This window comes from Pelodiscus sinensis, chromosome 3, assembly GCF_049634645.1.
Source record: "Pelodiscus sinensis isolate JC-2024 chromosome 3, ASM4963464v1, whole genome shotgun sequence".
NCBI classification, from domain to species: Eukaryota; Metazoa; Chordata; order Testudines; family Trionychidae; genus Pelodiscus; species Pelodiscus sinensis.
The window spans coordinates 126,019,477-126,040,908 of NC_134713.1; the positions used below are offsets into that span (position 1 = coordinate 126,019,477).

General features: G+C 45.2%; 1 protein-coding gene across 1 annotated transcript in view; it reads right to left on the bottom strand.

Moving 5' to 3' along the window:
* The window catches only part of TARBP1 (tRNA guanosine 2 -O-methyltransferase TARBP1), a 99,810-nt gene extending 90,369 nt beyond the window's left edge, over window positions 1–9,441 (bottom strand). Inside the window, exons 1-3 of the mRNA XM_075924760.1 lie at window positions 8,444–9,441; window positions 6,485–6,582; window positions 3,695–3,761 (exon numbers count right to left, since the gene is read on the bottom strand). Coding sequence (XP_075780875.1) covers window positions 3,695–3,761; window positions 6,485–6,582; window positions 8,444–9,323 — 1,045 coding nt within the window. The 5' untranslated portion in view covers window positions 9,324–9,441. The remainder of the gene's footprint in view (window positions 1–3,694; window positions 3,762–6,484; window positions 6,583–8,443) is intronic.
* Between the last annotated feature and the right edge of the window lie 11,991 nt (window positions 9,442–21,432).

Below are 21,432 nucleotides of genomic sequence, written 5' to 3' on the forward strand. Positions count from 1 at the left end.
CAATGGCAATCAAAAAAGCTAATACAGGTAGAATGTTAGGAACCAGTAAAAAAAAGAAAGTGATAAACAGAAAATACCACCATGGATTTACGTAATGGCATGCCCACACTTTGAATTTCATATGCAGTTCTGGTTGCCCATTCTCAAAAAAGATATATCAGAACTGGAATCAATAAAAAGAAGAGCAACTTAAATTATTCACAGAGAGGTAGCTGTGTTAGTCTGATCTTGGTAAAACAAAAAAGCAGTCATGTAGCATTTTAAAGACTAACAAAATAGTTTATTAGGTGGGTTTAATAGCTTTCATGGGGCAGACCCACTTCTTCAGGTATGAAATTGCTTCTATATAAGGAGAGATTAAAAAGACTTGGACTTCATTTTGGAAAAGAGACAACTAAGGGGGATACAATTGAGAGAGACCTATAAAAATATGAAGGCTGTGTCTACACTGGGAAGATTTTGCGCAAAATCTTGCCACCTGTCTACATTGGCCACGAGTATTTACAACGTCAGTGTTCTTGTGCAATGTACAAAATCAGTGCTTCTTGCGCAAATACTCGGATGCTCCCGCTCAGGGATAAGCCCTCTTGCACAAGTATTCTTGCACAAGAGGCCAGTGTAGACAGCAACGTTAATTTCTTGCACAAGAAAGCCCAATGGCTAAAATGGCCATCAGAGCTTTCTTGCGCAAGAGAGTGTCTACACTGGCATGGATGCTTTTGCGCAAAAGCACATATTTTGCTCAAAAGCACATCCCAGTGTAGACGCTCTCTTGTGCAAATACTTTTAACGGAAAAACTTTTCCGTTAAAAGTATTTGCGCAAAATCATGCCAGTGTAGACGCAGCCGAATTGTATCAAGGAAGTCAATAAGTAAGTGTTATTTACTCATTCACATAACACAAAGACTTGAGATCCTGAATGAAATTAAGAGGAAGCAGGTTTAAAACAAAAGAAAGTACTTTTAGGTACCACAGGACTACTCCTTTTCAAAAGAAAGTACTTATTCCCACAACACAGTCAATCTGTGGAATTCATTGGCCGGGGATGATTGTAGCATGACCCTCACAACAATAGGCTAGGGTATATCTACACTAGCTCGTTAGCTCGAGCTAGGTAGGGTAATTAGGGCAAGTGGAGTTGCAAATGAAGCCCGGGATTTAAATATCCCGGGCTTCATTTGCAAGTTCCCGGGCGCCGCCATTTTAAAATCCCCCTTAGTCCGAACTCCATGCCCGCGGCTACATGCAGCACAGAGCAGGTAGTTCGAATTAAAGATCCTAATTCAAACTACCGTTACTCCTCGTGGAATGAGGAGTAACGGTAGTTCGAATTAGGATCTTTAATTCGAACTACCTACTCTGTGCCGCGTGTAGCCACGGGCACGGAGTTCGGACTAAGGGGGATTTAAAAATGGCGGCGCCCGTGAACATGTAAGTGAAGCCCAGGATATTTAAATTCCGGACTTCATTTGCAACTCCGCTTGTTCTAATTACCCTACCTAGCTCGAACTAACGAGCTAGTGTAGACATACCCCTACTGTCTCACACTTCCATGATAGATAAGTTAACTGCATAACCTGCAGTGGAAACGCAAAGAACTGCTTGAAGAATTTTGTCATCACATGAAATAATAAAGCTATCACCCACACTGTTCAGTGGTGTTTCTTCATTAAAAATTTTATACTAAAATGACCTAGCATCAATGCTCTAGAGATAGTTGCAACTAAATTCCAGATTTTTGCACAAGACTCTCTCCAAGATTTCCACAAGATTCTGGTTTTGTGCCTTTTGCTAGGGATCAGAATCACTCTCAGAGATGTGTTCCTATCACTCAAAACATTAAAAACCCCTGCACTGCCAGGTATCCTCAGCCTTTTATGATGTGTCACTAGTGGAAGATCAGCAAGAAAAAATAAATTATCTTACTGGAAAGCATCTTATTCAGCCTCCAAAGACTGTCTCCTGACTCTGAAGGTATGTGGAATGGCGGCGACAGTAATAAATGCATTGAAGACATTCATAACGTGCATTTACCATATGAAATCCAACATTACAACATTTACAGAGATACATTGCTGGATGCTTTCTACAAAACAAAGAAAATTTGCCACCAATACAGGATGCATTTATACTTGCTATCAAAAAGACAAATTAGCAAGGCTCTGAGATGATAAACTACATTCAAAGCAAGTCTCCCCTACCAGGAATTGACAGAACAGACTGATCACACTAGCTATTTATGAAATACCATGTACTCTCAAAGCAATCCTTCAGCTAATCAAATGCTCATCTCCAAAAACCATATGTTTGCCACTTTGCAACAGCATGTGCTAACAAAGGTGTATGAATTTGGCACAAACAATATCAGTGTGACAACATGTCTACCAGTGGGGCCCGAGATGGATACCACAGATGATGACTTTGATGAATAGCCCTAGGTGTCAAAGCTAACTTCCTTAAGATTACCAAAGATCTGTGTATTTTTCGTGTACACAATGCATACTTCTGTTGAAATACAATTTAAAAGGTTGTTTTTTAAATATTTTTGTGAATATAAATTTACGTAATTGTTCTAGATTTGTCAAGTTTGATGCTTCGTATTCATGGGAGAAATTTCACAACTCAGTCCACTGTTGACAACATTGTTGTAGCAAAATTTCCAACACAAGAGGACCTAAAGCAGGAAGCAAGTCCACCTGCCAAAATGCAGAGTGTGACATCACTGAAATTGTAATTCTGTACATTTTTACAAATCAAGTGATGCCTTCCTTACCTATCACTAACTTGGGATGTTAAGAAGCAGGAAATTTGCTAATCATGTAGTCGATAGAATTTTTATTGACCACTTGATTAGTTGATAAGGGAAGGCAGTTAAAGCGCTCAGTCCTGGCTCACACTGGGTCCAAGAGCTACCCCTCCCCACCCTCCCCTTCCCCCCGCAGCTCAAGGGAACGCAGTCCAGCTCAATCCCAGCTCATGCTCCTACAACATCAAAATACAGAGCCACAGCAGGGTTTGGTCCCGGACCCAATGTGAGCTGGGGACTGAGCCAAGCTGCCTGCCCACCCAGCTCCTTTACTACATTTACTACATTTTAAATGCAGAGATACAGCAGGGTTTGGTCCCGAACCCAGCGCGAGCCAGGCAAGTCCTGCTACATTTTAAATGCAGAGCTGCAACAGGGGTAGGTTCCCCACTGCGACTCTGCATTTAAATGCGTATAGTTGATAGCATTACCCGATAAGCTTTTGCTTATTGGTTAATCTACTATACTATTAAATCATTATTAGGAACTTGAGATAAGAAGGAACTGAAAGAGGGGTGATTGCACCCTTTATATCCTCAACTGGAGGCACCAGGAAGCTCACAAAAACTCTGATTCAAGTGCACTGCACACTCATACACAGCTAAGTGAGACAAATATTCATAGAAGAATTAGGGGTTCTTGCCACAAAATCAGATTCCATCTTATTTCGGAGCACACTGGGTCTTAACACAGTATAGTTGGTGGATCGACTATATATCTAGCTAGTTGGTGGATAGTCTATATATTTAGTTATCTCGTCTATATATCTAGCTGTTTCAAGTGAATGGTAAGGAAATAACATTACCATACAAATGATAGTGTAGATAAAGCCACACACTGATACTTAACCATTAGATTAAAATAATGTCTGAAAACAATTACCTTACCTTTTTCTGATACAGCATATTCATACAAACTGTTTAACTTTGGTAAGACTGGCTTTATAACATGAATCTGAAATTCAAAGCAAATTTTAATGTAATTAATTTAACTGAACACTCAAACCAAGAAGTTGGTAAATTGGTATCATAGCTGTATTTACGGATTAGAATTTGTTCTCAATTACACTAGTAAAAAACTGGAATAACTTTATTTAAATTAAGAGTTACTCTGAATCAGTACCTTTTGTGATTAATCCTAGAATCTGGTGCACGGTACTTAATATTAGTTCATAGGTTTATTATTCAACTGACTTCGCTGTCATGCTGTTCTGTCATAACAAATATTATACTTACCTATTAGCAATTGACATTTTCATTCATGATTGAAAATAACTTGTAGATTTTCAATTCAACAAAACTCCACAATACGTTTACTAAAATTTTAAGTTTTAGTTAGCAATAACATTGCAGGAGTTATTTCTCTCAGCAAAGGGCCTATTGATGCATTTTAAACAGTGAAGATGTGCACATTTTTTACTACAGGTGATGGGTATAACCATACTAAATTCACAGCCATGAAAAACACGTCACAGGCTGTGAAATCAGAAATCTAGCTGAACCCCATGAAATCTAGCTACTGGAGGCGTGGGGATGGGCAAATCTGGGGTTATCCCAGTTGGGGTCAACTACCATTCACCTGACTCCAGCTGCTAGCTCACCAGGCAGAGAAAGAACAATTTCCTCTTCCCCTGCACTGCTGCCAGCTCTGAACTTCCCATCAGGACAGGGGAGATCAGATTTACCTCCATCAATCTCTCCTGGCTACAGGAAGCTCTGTAGCTGCTGCTTTCACAGCCCAGCTTAAAGTCAGCACAGAAGTGAGAATGGCCGTCCTATGACTTTCTTCATCAGCTCTGAGACACTCCACAAACCTCTTTTTGGGTCAGGACCCCCAGGGTTAAACCATGAAATTTTAGATACAGAACATCTCAAAACATGACATTAACCAGTTTTAAAATCCTCTGTCCATGAAATTGATCAAAATGAACCTGAATTTGGTAGGGTCCTAATAAGGAAGTTTACAGACCACACACTAAAGTAAAAGGAGTAGTGAAATGGTACTGTGCCAGGATGACCACACCTCACAGCAGCTGCTGGGCATGTTTCCTTTAGAGGATCTGCTTAAAAAGGAAGCTTTGGCAGACAGCAGGGGGAAGAGTGAAGGAGAGACTGGCTGCAAGAAGGCAAACAGACAGTGGAAACTGAAGCAGAGCAATTATGGGGAAGACAGAGTCTGTGAGTAAGTCATGACCAGAAGACCAAAGGTCTGATCTTACCCCACCTTCTCCCTGATCAGAGGAAACAACTGGACTCTATGGGTGTATCTAGACTATATGGAACAGTTGAAAGAGAATATGCAAATTTCGTGGGAATTTTTATATCTTCTTCTGATCACACTTTCGAACGTGAAAGTAATTAAGATGCAACATTTCTGGTGAACCGCCCCCTTCGTCGAAAAGCTGCTTTTCCTCAAAAAAGGAGTCTTATGAGGCTTTTTGACAAGGAGGGGTTCGCCGAAAAAGCTGCATCTTAATTACTTTAGCTATGAAATTGCATATCTTCTTTGGACCGTTCCCTGTAGTCTAGATGAGCTCCATGAGTGAACTAGAAAGACTACAGGAAACAGTCGAAAGAAGATATGCAAATTCCATGCAAATTTGCATATCTTTTTCCGATTGCACTGATAGGCCTGATTTACATAGACTTGGTGAAAAAAACTCCTGCATTGCTGAGACCGTACAAGAAGTCTGGTGCCATAGCAAAACAGGGAAGGTAGGAGTGATCCAGCAGAATCTGATCTCAAGCAACAGCCAGAAGGGACTGAGCCTTTCCCCCTTTGAACTCTGAGCCAGGATCCATTGAAGAGGGAGGACCACACCTGAGATTCCAGAGGTCTCAGGACCTGAAGAAAGGAGTCGACAAAATTATACCCTGACCATAAGATTGCCCAGACCACAAGATTGCCCAGAAGAGCTATCCCAAACGGCAACAGACTGTCTGGCTGTTGCCCGTCCACTAGGCCTGCCAGCCCCAGAGTGAAGCTCACTATAGCATGGAAAAATAAATCCTTGGAACAAGCTGACACAGAAGCTGGAGCTGGAAGGGGAAGGCTGGAGATTAGCAGGTAAAATAATTAGACAACATAGTGTGGAAAGGGAAGTCTTCAAATCACAAAATGAATGACAAAATACTACCCCACTTTGAAATGATGTAGAGCTAAAGTCAATAGGAGTTTTTTTCACCAAGTCTAATGTGAATCAGGCCTATAGTGATTTTCATCCAAGGACATTTTAATTGTTTTAAGTGGCTTATTAAGTCTTACTTTATAGTTGGAAACTGAATGAAATAACAAAATCTGACTATCATCGTCAGCTAAATGACTCACTCAAAGTCTTCAAGCAAACAGAAATCAAGCAAATGCAATCCCCTGCCCTACTCACTAGATTTATTGTTGTCTCAAAGACATTATGAGGTTTTTAACTTGAAAATAATTCAACCTAACATAAAAGCTGTATGTTAAATGTTTTGCATATGGAAGCCAAAAAGTCTAAGGCAAAAGGTTATAAAAAGCTGTAACCGGATACTTAAATATGCCTGTTAAAGCAAGATTACTAGTTTGTGATATCTAAACAAAATGTGAGATTGACAAAACTGTTTATCATGTGCATACCGTAATCAAAAATACTCCACATTATAAACAAACTGTGAGTTGTACAAACCTTAAAGTACAGTTACCTGATTTCCTTCCAGAGCCTCCATTATTAAAATGTAATTTTCCCAAAATTGCAAAAGTTTGTCATTCTTCTCCACAGACCACCAGAAGAGACTTGGTTCTAATTGAAAATATTAAATTGTTTAAATTACAAAGACATTTCTGCTCCTATCCTTCAAGCTAAAAGTTATACATTGCTCTCTCCAATATGAGTTACGATCATCAAGAAGTAATGCCACAGAACATGATCTTACAGTCTTTTCACATGCACAACCCCTTCTAATGTCAACACTTTTCCTCCACGAGGGCTGACAAAAAAATCAAATTCTAAAATCTAGTGAATTTTAACAGTAATTTCCTATGTAACTCAAATGAAAATATATTAACGTGCATATTTTTTTGATATGCGCATTTAAAATTAGATAGAAAAACATGATAGTAGTCAATTTTCAGTATTTGCTATCCTTTCAGATCTCATATGTTTATCCAATAATAGGTGTAACTCATATTTTGCTACCTGCCATATAAATGGTGAACTAACATGGCAGTGGCATTGCTCAGAATCTGCTAGCAACAGCACAAGTAGTGATTGTTTTATGACTTAGTAGGGATGCTGGTTTGCAGATTTTTTTTTTTTTTTTTTTTGTAATTAACCTCTTGCACTTGCTTAAGTAACTTGCCCACAATTACACAAGAAGTCCAAGAAGAAAACAGAACCGCGTTACTCATGCAACAATCTTGAAAGTTTCATATATTCTGAGACATTTGATATCTGAAACTGTTAAGGAAGAATCTCCCTCCTACTTCTTAAGCACCACTTGCTAAATTATGCCTGTGAATGGGTGAGGTATGAACAAGGACAGCAACAATTACCCAGGCCATTTCAAGCCAGCCCTCAATGAACGGCCAGGCTTATAAGCCCTGGGGAGCAGAAGGGGGACCGGCTGGTACAAATACCAACTCTAGCAGCCATTCAGCATGTTTTCAAGATGCAGTGTTCCCAGTGCTCCCCCAGACTTGTGAGTTCAGTTTTCCATAATAGTCCACAAGACTGGCTAGTCAGCAGTTTGAGCAGCATACAAAGTATTCTGCAAGTTATTCATCTGAGAGGCTACAAAGTGGGCCAATATTTGCACTGCATCTTTTCCCACTGTCTGCCTCCATCTTTACTTAAGCCTCAAGCAGTGGTTAGAATGATGCTTTCTTTGACTATTTAGGCAAGGCCCAGCTTGCCTATGTTGATTTTTACCAAGTCTGATATGAGGTTGTAACATGGTAGACTCCATAAACAATTCTGTTTCCATACTTTACAATTAACACACGCTTCTGAGACTCCTAACTGCAGAGTATTTCAACTCAGATAATAAGTAGTTGAACCTAATACCAATGGTATATGCAGACCCTAACACCATTTTAAGTATGCTATTTAGCCAAGTTTGCCTATCTTGAGAGCCCTGCACAGATACAGTTGTATCCATAGCTGCATCTACAAAAATGAGCCATAGATATCAGCATCTACTAGGGTTGCCAGGTGTCCGGTTTTGAACCAGACAGTCCAGTATTTGAGCTTTCTGTTTGGGAAACAAATTGAGAAAATATAAATGTCGGTACTTTCTAAATAAGAAGCAATGTAGATTGTGATGTAATGTCAAGTGTGTTTGGTATTTTTGTTGAAACCACCTGGCAATCCTAGCATCTACATCCATGGATGCAGATACCCGTGGATATCCGCAGATTTGTAAGGAACTACCTATCTTCCAATGCTCAACACAAGAGGACAGAAATACACTTATTCTGCAGGATGTACCCAAGCACTAGCAGAACGGGGCTGTGCACTTTTTCCCACGATGCAGTAATGCACATAGCCGGCCTACTCATGCCTGCTGTCTTGCAAGGGAGGTGGATGCTGCTCTGTGGATGTGCTGGTTAGCTAAGCCAGTCGGGTTAGGCTCTCACCCGACTGACAGGTCCCGGCTATGTACCGTTTCCAATGTCCTGAGGGCAGGCACAGTCCACGCGCAGCTGATCGGACACCTCCACCGCTCGCTTCAGCAGGTAGCGGGCTCGTTTCCGGCACAGACAGTCCCCGTCGGTGAGCCCCTCCTGCACCGCTCGCCAGAAGCCCCCGCAGAGCCGGGCGTCCAGAGCCGGGCGCTCCCCGCGACCCTCCCCCTCCAGAGCGGGGAAGAGCAGGTCCGCGAGGGCGGTCAGGGCGAGCAGAGTCCGGCTCACCCGCTGGGGGGCGGCCCCGCGCCCCGACAACAGCCCCTCCCAGAGCCGCCCCAGGGCGGTGCAGTGACTGCCCAGCGCGGGCAGCAGCCGCCCGGCCACCAGCGCCGCCGCCGCCTCCTCCGCGGCGTCTTCCCCGCCCCCCCGCAGCAGGGCCAAGGCCGCGTCCACCGCCCCCTCCAGCAAGGCCGGCTCCTGCAGCGCGGGGGCCACGGCCACCAGCGCCTCCACCGCCGCCTCGGCGCCCAACCCGGCCCCGGCCGGCTCGGCCCGCAGCGCCGCCAGCGCCTCCCCGGCCAGCCGCGCCGCCAGCGGGGCCCCGCAGAGCCGGGCGCAGTGCCGCAGCGCCCCGCCGGCGGCTCTCAGCAGGCGGCGCCGCTCCGGGTCGGCCGCCCCGCTGCCGCCCCGCAGCACCGGCAGGCAGCGCCCCAGCGCCACCTCCCAGGCCGCCCGCCCCAGCGCCTCCCCCCCGGCCCCGCCGGCCTCCAGCCGCTGCAGCAGGAAGCGGAGGGTCTCCAGCCGCTCCGCCGAGAGCGGGGCTGCCCCGTCCCCGCCGCACACCGCCCGCAGCAGCGCGCCGGGGTCCCGGTCCCGCGCCAGGCCCAGCAGCGTGTCGGCCAGTACCAGCTCCATGGGCACGGGGGCAGCAACCGGCCGCCCGCGCGGAGGGGAGGGGCGCGCGCGCGACAGAGAGTCGAGCCCACCGAGCGGCCACGCGACTAAACTGTCACCCAGCGACTCGCCCCGCCCCGCCTTCCCAGCAGCCTTTGCGCTCACGTGGGGAGCCCCCCCCCCCCCGCTGCCTTGGGGTGCGATCCCGGGCCGAGCTTCCTTGTCCCCGCTCAGCCCCGGCTCTGCTAGGGACGGGCGGGGGGATCCTGCCAGCTCTCGTGCATTTTGTCAGGAGTCTTGCAATGGGGGGGGGGGGGCAGAGCTCTAGCTCCTGGATTCATGCGGTTCTGCAGCGGCCTCGCGTTTTTCTCTTTCTCTAAACTTACTTTTGCAAAGAAAACCTTGAAAACAGAAACCTTGAAGGGTGAAGCACCCGGAGGCCACTTTCCAAAGTCTCAAGTTTATTTATTGAGTCTCATGATTTTGAGGGGTCTGACCTGATTTTCGAATGCTTTGGGTTGGCCAACAATACGATTCACGTGGGTGAATCAGTACCACAGGGTAAGATTTACAGGCAGGGAAGCTGCAGACAATGGGTTGTTTTTTCACTGTCTTCTGTTATTTACACCCTTGTAAAAGGGACATTTTCCATTCATTCAAACCTGTCTCTATTGACACAACAGAAAAACTGAGAAATAGGTACAAAATATTGTTGGGTTAAGATGCACTTATTTAGCAGATCAGTCTAATAAATATTTTAAGGCAAATTGCTTAGCAAGCAGTGATCAGTTCCAAGGAGGGAAACTCATCAGAATGGCCTACAGCACTGGACAATACAGCTTCAACCTTTTTTGTTACACAAATTTTTATTTTTATCATCTTTACATGTATGTACATAAATTTAAAATTAAAGTTATATTAAGTGATTAAAGAAATATATATGTAAAGAAAGGTTCTAACTAGCAAGTAAAAGGAAAGCCTTGACAATAATAAATGATAAGGTCAGAAAGGAATAAAGGATGAAGGGTGTCTGTTTCAAAAAATACCTAATCAGATAGGCAAAGAAAGTTTCTAAAAAGAAGGTGTCTGACCTATAAGGTTGCCAGGTATCCGGTTTTGAACCGGACAGTCCAATAGTATTTGAGCTTTCTGTTCAGGAAACAAACTGAGAAAATATAAATTTCAAAATATAAAATGTCTGGTGTTTTCTAAATAAGATGGAATGTAGATTGTGATGAAATGTCAAGTGTGTCCGGTATTTTTGTGGCAACCCTACTGACCTATAGGGATGACTGCAGGTGGCTTTAAATAAAACAAAGAGCCAACATTGCCCTTCCTCAACCCACACACCAGTGTTAAAGCATAGGAACCCAAGCTATATCTAGACTACAATTATTTATCGGAAAAAGCTGCACAAATTGCACTCGGCAATTTTTCCGATAGTTTTTTTAGGAAGAGGATTTTCTGAAATTTGGCCCAGCTACACTAGGCCAAATTTCAGAAAAACCTCCTTTTTTCAGAAAAGCCCTTCTTCCTCGTGGATGGAGGAAGACAGGGGTTCCAAAAGAGTGTGTCTGCTCTTCTGCAAAAAAAAAGGTATCCCAGAAAAACCCTGTATTGTAGACATAGCTGCTAGTGCAGTGCTGCGCAGCAAGTAGGATGAGAGGAAAGGCCTTGAGAAGAAAGAAAAGAGGTTGTAGGTCTCATCTGAATTAAGATTGGAAATAAGGTCAGGACCGGATTAAGGGGTGGGCTAGCCGGACAGCTGCCCAGGGAGCCAACCTATGGGGGGCGGGGGCCGTGCGGCACCCCTTAGAGCTGCAATCAGGCACCATGGGCCTCACGGCACCCCTTAGAGCTGCAATCAGGTGCCATGCACCCGATTGCAGCTGTAAGGTGCGCAGCGCACTGGGAGGTGGGGCCGTGCGTGCACCGTGCGGCCGGGGGTGGAGCTGCGCATGTGTCACGTGCACGTTGTCTGGGATGCAGGAATGGCTCGAGCCAGCCCTGAATAAGGGTGAACTGTCTTACATTGATTTGTAGCTGCAGTCAGTAATTAGCAATAACATTTTTTTGTTAGAGGATATAAAAGGTGAACTCTTAGCCTAAGGTAAACACGTTACCAATACCTGCCTGTTGGAGCCTACCAATATGGGTCTAAATGCCCATGGATTAAGCCTGTCTGAAAGTATCTTGATCAAATGCTTACAAGTATATTCAGACAACTTCATAAAGTATCATTTGGCTTTTAGATTTAAATATGGTTAACGGGTATGTTCTTAACTCAGGTTAAAATAGCAGTGAGAACACAGTAATTTAGCTTTTAACTTGGGTTAGCAGCTCAAATTCAACACCAGGCTTTAATATGAGCTGCTGATCCAAGTTGTCTTCACTATGATATTGACCTGAGTAAGGTAACAAGTTAAGTACATGTCTCTTTTTGCACTGTTGACATACCCGTGCTTTCCCTCTCTTTTTTTCTATCCCTCCCTGCTAATCACTCCCTGTCCTGGATTTCTACCTCAGCTCCATCTGAATCTCATTGGAGAATGAAGAGACTCTAGTAACAGGAATGGGAGGAAACCAGTCATCAGCCCATCTCACCCTGACAAAACAAAAGCCAGGTATCCAGCAGGAAAATTGGAGGAAAGGCCAGGGAGATCTGCATCCCTTTTTCACAGATGTAAATGACTTGAGGGACTAGTTATGAAAGAATCAGAACTTGTGTCTAGATAGATAGAGGCTGTGGTTAGGAGCTGAAGTGGATGGTACTCAAGAGGAAGGAAAGATTTGGTACCACATTCCCAAGTTGCTCACTTCTTGGTCCTGTTTAGACAATGAAAAATGAAAGTGCTTTTTAAAATCAAGTTAACTAACATGGTTTGACACATTCCTTAACACTTTCATTTTGGTCTACACTACAACCTTAGCTTTGTTTTGTTCAATACAGACAGATTCCATTTTGGAAGACACGTTATCTTTATTTTGTACATCAAAAAGAGGGGCTAGGGAAGGGTAAGTGGAAGGAGGTGAGGGAGGAATGGGGCACGAGCCCCAGATGGGGAGGACTGGGCTGGCTCTGCGGGCTTCTGGGGGTGGAAGCTCTCCTGCAGCCCCCCTATTGCCCCCTCTCCCCAGATGGCAGCCTGCGGCAAGTGCAGCCGGTCTGATGGCCGAGTGCTGTGATGTGCCCAGTGTGGGTAGTCCGGGCACTCCAAGCCAGGACTGCTTTGCAAGCGGGGCACCCCTGAGAACTGTCTGTCCGGTGTGGGGGTCGGGACCCTTTAAGCACAGCCCTCGGCTAGCCTGAGACAGCATCTCCACGCTCTAAGTCCTCCTCTGATGCCCTGCCGGCACTGCTTCCGGCCATCCTTAAGCCCGGTTCAGGGTCCACTTAATGTGGACATGCTAGTTCGAATTAGCAAAACGCTAATTCGAACTAGTTTTTTAGTCTGGATCCGTTAGTTCGAATTAGCTTAGTTCAAATTAACTAATTCGAACTAAGTTAGTTCGAATTAACGTTATAGTGTAGCCATACCCTTAGAGAGATGCAGTACCTATGCCAACCAAGAAAAGAGGTCACCAGAACAAGAGCTGCATTGACAGCAGAGAAGAAGTGAGAGGTGGTTGTATTTGTAGCAGGGGTGAATGTCCCGTGGGCTTCACCCCAAGGTCCCTCCGTGCCTCTGTCCACCTTTTCAGCCGCTCCCGTGGTCCTTATTCCCTTTTCCCCTTCCAGCTTTGGCCGCTTTCACCTAATTAGTCCCCGGTGGCGGAGGGGTTCCCAACTGTCGGTCAGCTCCCGGGTTGCACACCCCGCTGTGGCTCTCGCCGGTCGCCGCCGGGCCGTCCCCATCCCGCACCTGCGGCTGGGCTTCCTCCCGGGGTGTCTGGAGCGCCTCCTGTCTTTCTCCGTTGTCCAGGGCCTGCGGGGGTTAAGAGCACAGCCAGCTCCTGCTCTCCCCCCACTTCTCTCTCCTCCCTCCTCCCTTTTGTTGGTCCCGCGTGGCATCCTGACGCGCCCTGGCCGTGAGTCCCAGGGTCCTAAGACCCGCTGGTTCGGGCTCGGGCACTACTGCGCCTGCACCACACCACCGCGCATGTCTTTCAGTGCAGCGGCCGTCTCCATGCCCCCACGATGGGCTGCTGCCTCCGGGCCACCTGGAGTGCGAGGGTCGGATCCCCCGTCACAGTACTCTGAAACCCTGCAATATTAAATTAATACTGGTCAGTGAGAAATCATTTCCTGTCTTTATTATGCCATGTCTCTCAGTCATGGCACATTCCCTTTAAGTTTGCATAGGGCTCCCTGAAGGACAGCCTGAAACTCTTTTCCAAACTATATACAGTTACATTTTTTGCAGAACATGTATTTGTTATTGAAATGATTTCTGCCTGTCGGATCCATGTGGTCAGACAATACTACTATGATTGTATTATAATGTGTGACTTTTCTAGTAGTCAGTTATATTAACCCAAACTGGAGAGGGATTATGGGCAAAATTAGATGAATTGGAAGGTTATTATGCATCCATAAAACCTTAATTTCATGCAGGTTCCAAAAATATATAAATATGCTATCAAAGTATAATTATTTAATTTAGCTGCTCTCCTGCATTTATAAATTGGGAATGGACTGAATGGGATTACAATATTCAGAAGGAAAAAAGTGAAGCATTGATGGTGTTTTGGGTCCAACAGAAGCCTGTCCTCTCATGAAAAAGGTATTTCTCTGTGGTGCTCTTGTAGACTCATAATAACCCCCCACCACATCTATTCACAGATTCCCCTACCCACATTCACAAGAAAAGGGACCTCAGATGCCTTTGAAGATACCATCTTTTCCTCCTTGAGGCTTCTCTGTAGGGTCTGAGATCCCAATGGAGGGGCAGAGGGGGCACTGCACATCTCCCTACTTGAAACATCTCCCTGCTATGATTCCTTGGAGAAGATAGCAAGTGTACAGCCTTAGTGTGGATGACATTAACTGCCTAAGGATCCATCAGATTTGGAAGTAGGCACCAGGGTTCCCTGTAAGTTGGGCACTTGTGCGGTTGCTCAGGAGAATTTCAAATGTTGTGCAGCTGATTAGTAGAGGCCCACCGCTAGGGTTTTGTTTCTAATGGTGATGTACATGCACGTGTCTCGGGGTACACATAAAATTATTCCGCACATGTATGGAAAAGATTAGAAGGAATATTCAATTCCCCTCTTGGCAGCATATATGGGATACTGGAAAAGACGGGAAGAGATCTCAATGTACAGGAATCCTCCAGGAGATTTCCCACCAGAGCCTTGTAACAGTAGATCTTAATAACAGCACATGCATCCACATACATCCACTGATATGCCAAACATACTAGATTCCTCTCCTCTGCTTTTGTAGTGCTGCTCTGCAACAGGTCTCAACTCTTCCTGTTTGCATATGCATTTCTATATAGGACAGCTTTTGCAGTAAGAAAAATACAAGGAAAGAGGGAACTGGGTGCTGTAGCTGATGTTTGCATAAGAATTCCAAGTGTGTGGCCATATGCATTGTAGAAGGTTACCTAAAGCTGGGTAGGACAGGGGAAAGAAAAATACAAAACAACAAAGCCAACAGAAAAATGATTGCACATCAAGCCACAGAAGAGAAAAGATAGAAATGCATGTTACCTACAAGTCTTGTGACTGAGCTTCTGTAAGGAACAGAAATAAAGGAAAAGCCAAGTGCAAGCCAGGATAAATGATAAGAGCTCTAGAATACTTCCATATGGCCACACTGTCCTGAATTGATACAGTCTTGTGAGCCAAGAAATTAGTCCTACCTGAATCATAAAGTTCAGATCCAAATCCACACTGTTCCAAAGTTTGAGGCTGTTCAGATCATATGTTCAGGCCCTATCTCTGGATGCCTGTCCAGGAACACCAGATTCTTCTTCAAGTGATGTCCCCATGGGTGCTCCACTCTAAGTGCTGGTGTGTTCTTCTAGCAGTGCCCTGCTGCACTGTGCATGCACACCAGCGTCTCCTCATGCTGTTGGTGTCTGTTACGTGCATGCAAGGTGTGACACCTCACTTCCTTCTCTCCCATCCTTGGCAGCAGACAGCGCTCCCCTTCAGTTGCCCTTTCTGGATGCTCTCTTTCGAAAAAGCACAGTTTGCATTACATAGTGCCTTTTTTTGAAAGAGCACTTTAGAAAAAAAGCATTCTTCCTCATAAAACAAGGTTTTCCATGGTCGAAAAAACTGCCACATTCTTTCGATTTACTTTCGAAAGTACATGGCAGCAGTCTAGACACAGGGGAAGTTTTTTCGAAAAAAGGCCACTTTTTTCGAAAAAACCCTGTAGTCTAGACACACTCCTACAGAGCATAGATCATTGGCACAGCATTCACCATCTTCTTCAACCCTCTCCATCCATTCACCTTGCTCCCCAGCTCCATCTATCTCGATCAGCGAAGCTGATACAGGTCAACACAGCTGCTTCTCCTCCCAGCACTCTTCACCCATGCAGAGGCATCCACCTTGGGAGTCATGCTCAGCAAGATCAACCCATATGCTTCCCCCAGCATGCTGTTACGGTCATCATTGGCTGTACCTGCCACTACCATACCGAGGACAATGGCCCCCATGGGACACATGGTCAGCCCACAGAAGCCAACATCCTGCTCCTTCAACACTAGCCAAGAGATCACCACATTCCCTGCCACGTGCACCTCGTGACACGGCACCAAAACCCCCGGAACACCAACAATCTAAGGAAGAAGACTCCCTCTCCAAAGGGGAAGACAGATCTCCCCCACACAATTCATCATTGTCTCCGGATGGGGCCATAATTCCCACCACTCCAACTTATGACATCAAACAATTCCAGGAGTTATCCAAGAGAGGACAACTGTGCAGGAGCTGGACCTATAGGAGGTCCAAGAGAAACAGCACAGGCTGTTACGCATCCTACAATCAACTGCATCCTGAAAGATTGCACTCCCCATGGGTGAGACTATCCTGGACCCTGCCAATATGATCTGGCAGACACCTATCTCTGTCACACCTACAAATATTTTGTGCCAGTCAAGGGGATGGGTTTTCTGTTTTCCCATCTTCCTCCGAATTCCTTGGTGGTTGACCAGAGAGCAAAATGTTTCCAGTACAGGCCCACTCCCTAAGACAAGGACCACAAATGGTTAGATATTCTCGACAGGAAGGTCTATCCTCAGCCATTCTACAACTGCCAGTAGCTAATTACTCAGCAATGCTGGCTGACTATGACTACACAAATTATTCTAAACGTCAGGATCTTTCACAGTTCTTCTTGGAGCAAAAACAACTCCAGCTCCAGAGTATCATACAGGAGGGTCATACCATTTGCCCACATTGCTCTACAATCGGCACTAGATGTAACGGACACTGCAGCCCGCAGCACAGCTACTGTGATTGTAGTGAGTAAAGCATCATGGCTCAAAGCTTCTGGAATACCCAGGGAGCTACAATTTAAGGTTGAGGATTTTTCTTTCGACGGGACCAATCTTTTTGTGAGTAAGACGGATGAAATCTTATAGTCCATGAAAGATTCCACACAACTTTGAGGATTCTTGGAATGTATACACCTCCTAACAAGAGAAAGAGGTACAACAATTACACAAGACCCAGAGAGTCATACAGGCAGACACCTAAACAGTATGACTTCAGACAATGGCACAGGCAACAGAAGTGCAAACCTCAGCGCTACCGACAGTCTACCTCCAACCAGCCTTCAACATCAAAGCAGCAAATTTGAAGCTTTGGTCGAGGGTTCAAGAGACATCCCCGTTACAATGCCGATGACACCATCCAACCTCTAATTCATCCATCAGCTACAGTCCTTTCTCCAACAGTCGTCCAAAATAACATCTGACCGCTGGGTTTTAAAGATTATCGATTTGGACTATTCCATTCCCTTCATTTCTGTTCTCCCTCCCCATCCCCCTTCAAGGACCTCCGCACAAAGTCCTTCTACAACAAGATGTTCAACACCTCTTGCAAATAGGAGCAATAGTACCAGTTCCTGATGCCTTCAAAGAAAGTGTTTTCTACTCAAAGTACTTCCTCATGCAGAAGAAAACGGGGAAATGGAGGCCCATTTTAGAGCTCAGAAAGCTCAACAAATACGGAACATGCAAGAGGTTCAAGATGGTGACACTAGCAACCATCATACCATCTTTAGACCACAGAGACTGGTTCTCAGCCCTCGACCTACAAAATGCCTACTTCCATATAATGATCTATCCAGAGCACAGATCCTTTTTACGTTTTGTAGTAGGGACAAATCACTACCAGTACTGGATCCTTCTATTTGGTCTCTCAATGACACCAGGAGTTTTTTCAAAGATTCTGGCTGTAGTAACTGCACTCCTTCAAGGTATGGAAGTAATAATATTCCCTTATGTGGATGACAGCCTCATAAAAGGCATGTTGTTCCGAGACGCCCAAAAGATAGTCAACAAAATGATTTCACTCTTATTCTGCCTTGGGTTCCATATCAATTATCAGAAATCCACGCTTCAACCAGCACAAACTCTCGAGGTGTCTGGACTCAACAACAGCCAGAGCAACATTACCCAAGCACAGATTTGATGCTTTCATAGATCTCATATGTTCAGCTCAGATAATGTCTGTCCCTGTGGGTGCTCCACTACTCTCCTTCCTGCCCTACTTTGGAGCCTCCTCAGGGCTACAACCAAAGTAGAGAAGGAGTGGAGGTGCCATGACATGCGCGTGCCTAATGAATGCCAACGGCATAAGGGGATGCCAGTGCAGCATGGCAGGGCACTGTTAGAAGAAATCGCCGGTTGCCAGTGAGGGGACGTACCAGCACCCAAAGTGGAACACCCTTGGAGACACATATTTTGAAGAACTCCCATTACCGCACATACTGAGTAACTCTCTTTTCCACAGAAACAAAAAAGAGGACTATGTAGCACTTTAAAGACTAACAAGATGGTTTATTAGGTGATGAGCTTTCGTGGGCCAGACCCACTTCCTCAGATCAAATAGAGGAAGAAAATTGCATGGCCATATATACCAAAGGATACAATCAAAAAAATGAACACATATGAAAAGTACAAATCAAATTTCCGAACAGAAGGGGCATGAGGAGGGGAGGTAAATGTCTGTGAGCTCATTAACTCACATATTAGAGGTGATAATTGGGAAAGCTATCTTTGTAATGGGTAAGGTAATTAGTGTCTTTGTTAAAACCTCTAATATCATTAGCTCACACAGTAAGATGAGGAAGGAGTTGAACCTGCATTACTCACACAGCCGAGGATGCATCCAGACCAGTGCACTACAAAGGGATTCAGCAATTAGATCTTGTCTAATTGCTACTGAATAACAATGGCACAGCCTGGAGATGCTACAATATGCAACCTACCTTAGTCTGTCAACCCTGAGTGTGACTCACCTGTAAGAGAATGCAGAGCTCTATTCAAATCTCCTTAAGGCAGAGAGAAGGAAATGGAACCAGCATCTACCCCTCCCAAGTACTGACCTCTGCTTGTGATCCCTGGCCAGGAACCACTCTTAGGTGTCAAAATCATGTCTTGTGAGGTACCTTTGAATGCCCCACCAAACAAATGAGGCGAGAGGGAAAAGGTGTCTGAGGTCTACCGAGTAACCTGTAGCTTAGTGGTTGGGGGGGCTCACCTGTGACTATGAGGAAGGGGGCCTAGCTCCCATTTCAGCTTTGAAAAGCCCTTACAAAGGCATATATGATATATGGTTGTGACTATTTTCTTCCACTATTTGATCTGAGGAAGTGGGTCTGGCCCACGAAAGCTCATCGTCTAATAAACCATCTTGTTAGTCTTTAAAGTGCTACATAGTCCTGTTTTTTGTTTCAGCTAGACCAGACTAACACGGCTACATTTCTATCAACTCTCTTTTCCACAGACCTTATATTTCCCTTTTAACAGCAGGTGGTGCTGTTGTCATTGACATTTGTTTTTTCAATTTTTCAGCTGTTTTGATTAAAAAGACATGTTAAAAAACAAATGTGTGTAAAGGAAAGGGAATATGGTAGTATTAAAATGAGGAGTATGAGTGTTGATGTATGGAAAACAAAAAGGCATTTCAGAGAGAAAAGTCCTGAGATGGAATTTTCATAGTATGTTTTCATGGGAGATGAGGAGTGGAGAAAGGCAGGCAAGAAATTATGGTAAGAATTATAGGCACAATGCAGAATAAGGTCCAAACTTTCAAAATTGACTACACTTTTTAGGTGCCCAATCAGACGTATTTGGGTGCTTAACAGCCAGAGCTTCTCACAGATGTCAACTGGATATTTGGATGCTCAGCTCCTCTCTGAAAATCAGGCCCAGTGTGTATCATGTCAGGCATCCAAAAACTGAAATGCCCAGTTTGAAAATGTTGTCCTAAAAGATCTGAAAAAAATACAGTCAGTCTGAGACTGGTGGTTAGCAGCAGTAAATGAAGAAGTCAAACTGATCCCCATTGGGCACTCCTGAACTGCACCGTTGATTATTTGGTCGTGTTTCAGATATTACAATAGCTTGATTGCGTCTTTATGTTTCCGGTATCACCAGAACTTATTTATTTAGCTTGTGCACAGCTGTCTAGACAAGCAATGGCCTCCTCAGTGGCATGATGCAGTTCTTTCAGATCACCACTGAATGAGTGCCTAGCTTCCTTTTTCTAGCTATATGCATGAAATATATACACAGAAAGAAACGTGTGCCTGGAAGCCTCACTGATGCTGTTCTCACATAACTGAATCCGTAAGCAATGCTTTCTTCCATCTCTGTCTACCACTGGCTACGAGACTCCATTTTTTGACCCCAGAAGCCCTAAATGACTCAGGTGTAATTATATAATTAACAGCGAGTTTCCATTAGCAACTGCTGGTCCACGGAAAGGTTTGCATTGAGGCCAGTGGGCCACCAGCCAAAAAGTTTGAGAACCACTGTGTTGGGGGATGGTTGGGCGGGGCTGGTGGCAGCATGGAAGGGCCGGAGGAACGGCACTCACCCCCACTCATGAGGAGCAGCCCAGGCTCAGCCCCACTAGCCAGAAACCCCGCCCACACTCACCCAGTGCTGGCCTCACTGAGCAGGTAGAGCAGCAGCAGGCAGAGGTGGCCGAGGGAGTAGGAGGCCATGGTGGCTGCACTGCCCCCTATGATTCCAGAAGGTAATTTCTATAAAACCTTTATTACTGTATAAATGTTTAGTATGTTATCACAAAATCATTTTACCAATCACTGTTTCCACTCAAATTTTTCATTAACCTCTCTTATGCACTCTCATTGCATGACTATTTTGAATTCCTTCATATTTAAAAAAAAATTGCAGTCCACATTTTAAAAAAGCATATATCCCACCTCCCTCAGAAATTCCTGTGTACGGGCCTGAGAATACTTACATAAGTTCAAGTTCTCATTTTCTTTCTCAAGGGGTTTGCAACCAGTGTATCTGAAATATTGCCTAAATGTCTAGGGTGAGAATCATAGAGCTGGAAGAGCCCTCAGGAGGTCATCAAGTCCAGCTCCCTGCCCAAGGCAGGACCAATCCCAACTAAATCAACCCAGCCAGGGCTTTGTCAAGCCGACACTTAGGTCATGGTCAACAACTTTGCTCCTCTGGCACAGTGTTGCTTTCTACAATAAGGATGCAACTCATCTTGCATGGAAGATGGAACCTTCTCAGAGGCTGGTCCAATGAATTCCTATGGGCACTACCATCACAAACCTCATCCTCTTCTGTTCTAAGCCTAAAGTGCATTGTCTTGACTTTGCCTTTTCTAACATAAGCATAGAGCCAGAGTCGGCAGCCTTTCAGAAGTGGCGTACCCCCGCGTACCCTCCTGTACTGGGCCATGTTGCTCTCCCAGGAGCGGGGGAGGAGCTCACTCCACCACGCAACCCGCTTGGTCTTCAACCCTGGGCTCCCGTCAGGGTGAGACCGCGCAGCTCCCATGTCTCACCTTCGTGGATCACAGGAGAAGGTAGAGTACATAAGGCAGCGCGTATGTAGCTATGGGGAGGGGAGCACATGTGCGCTTCCCTGCAAGTCGAATCCGGCACAGAGTCTCACCCCCTCCCCTCCCCGCCCTGAAGGAAGCCAGCGCTGGCTCTAATCTTGCAGGGGGCACG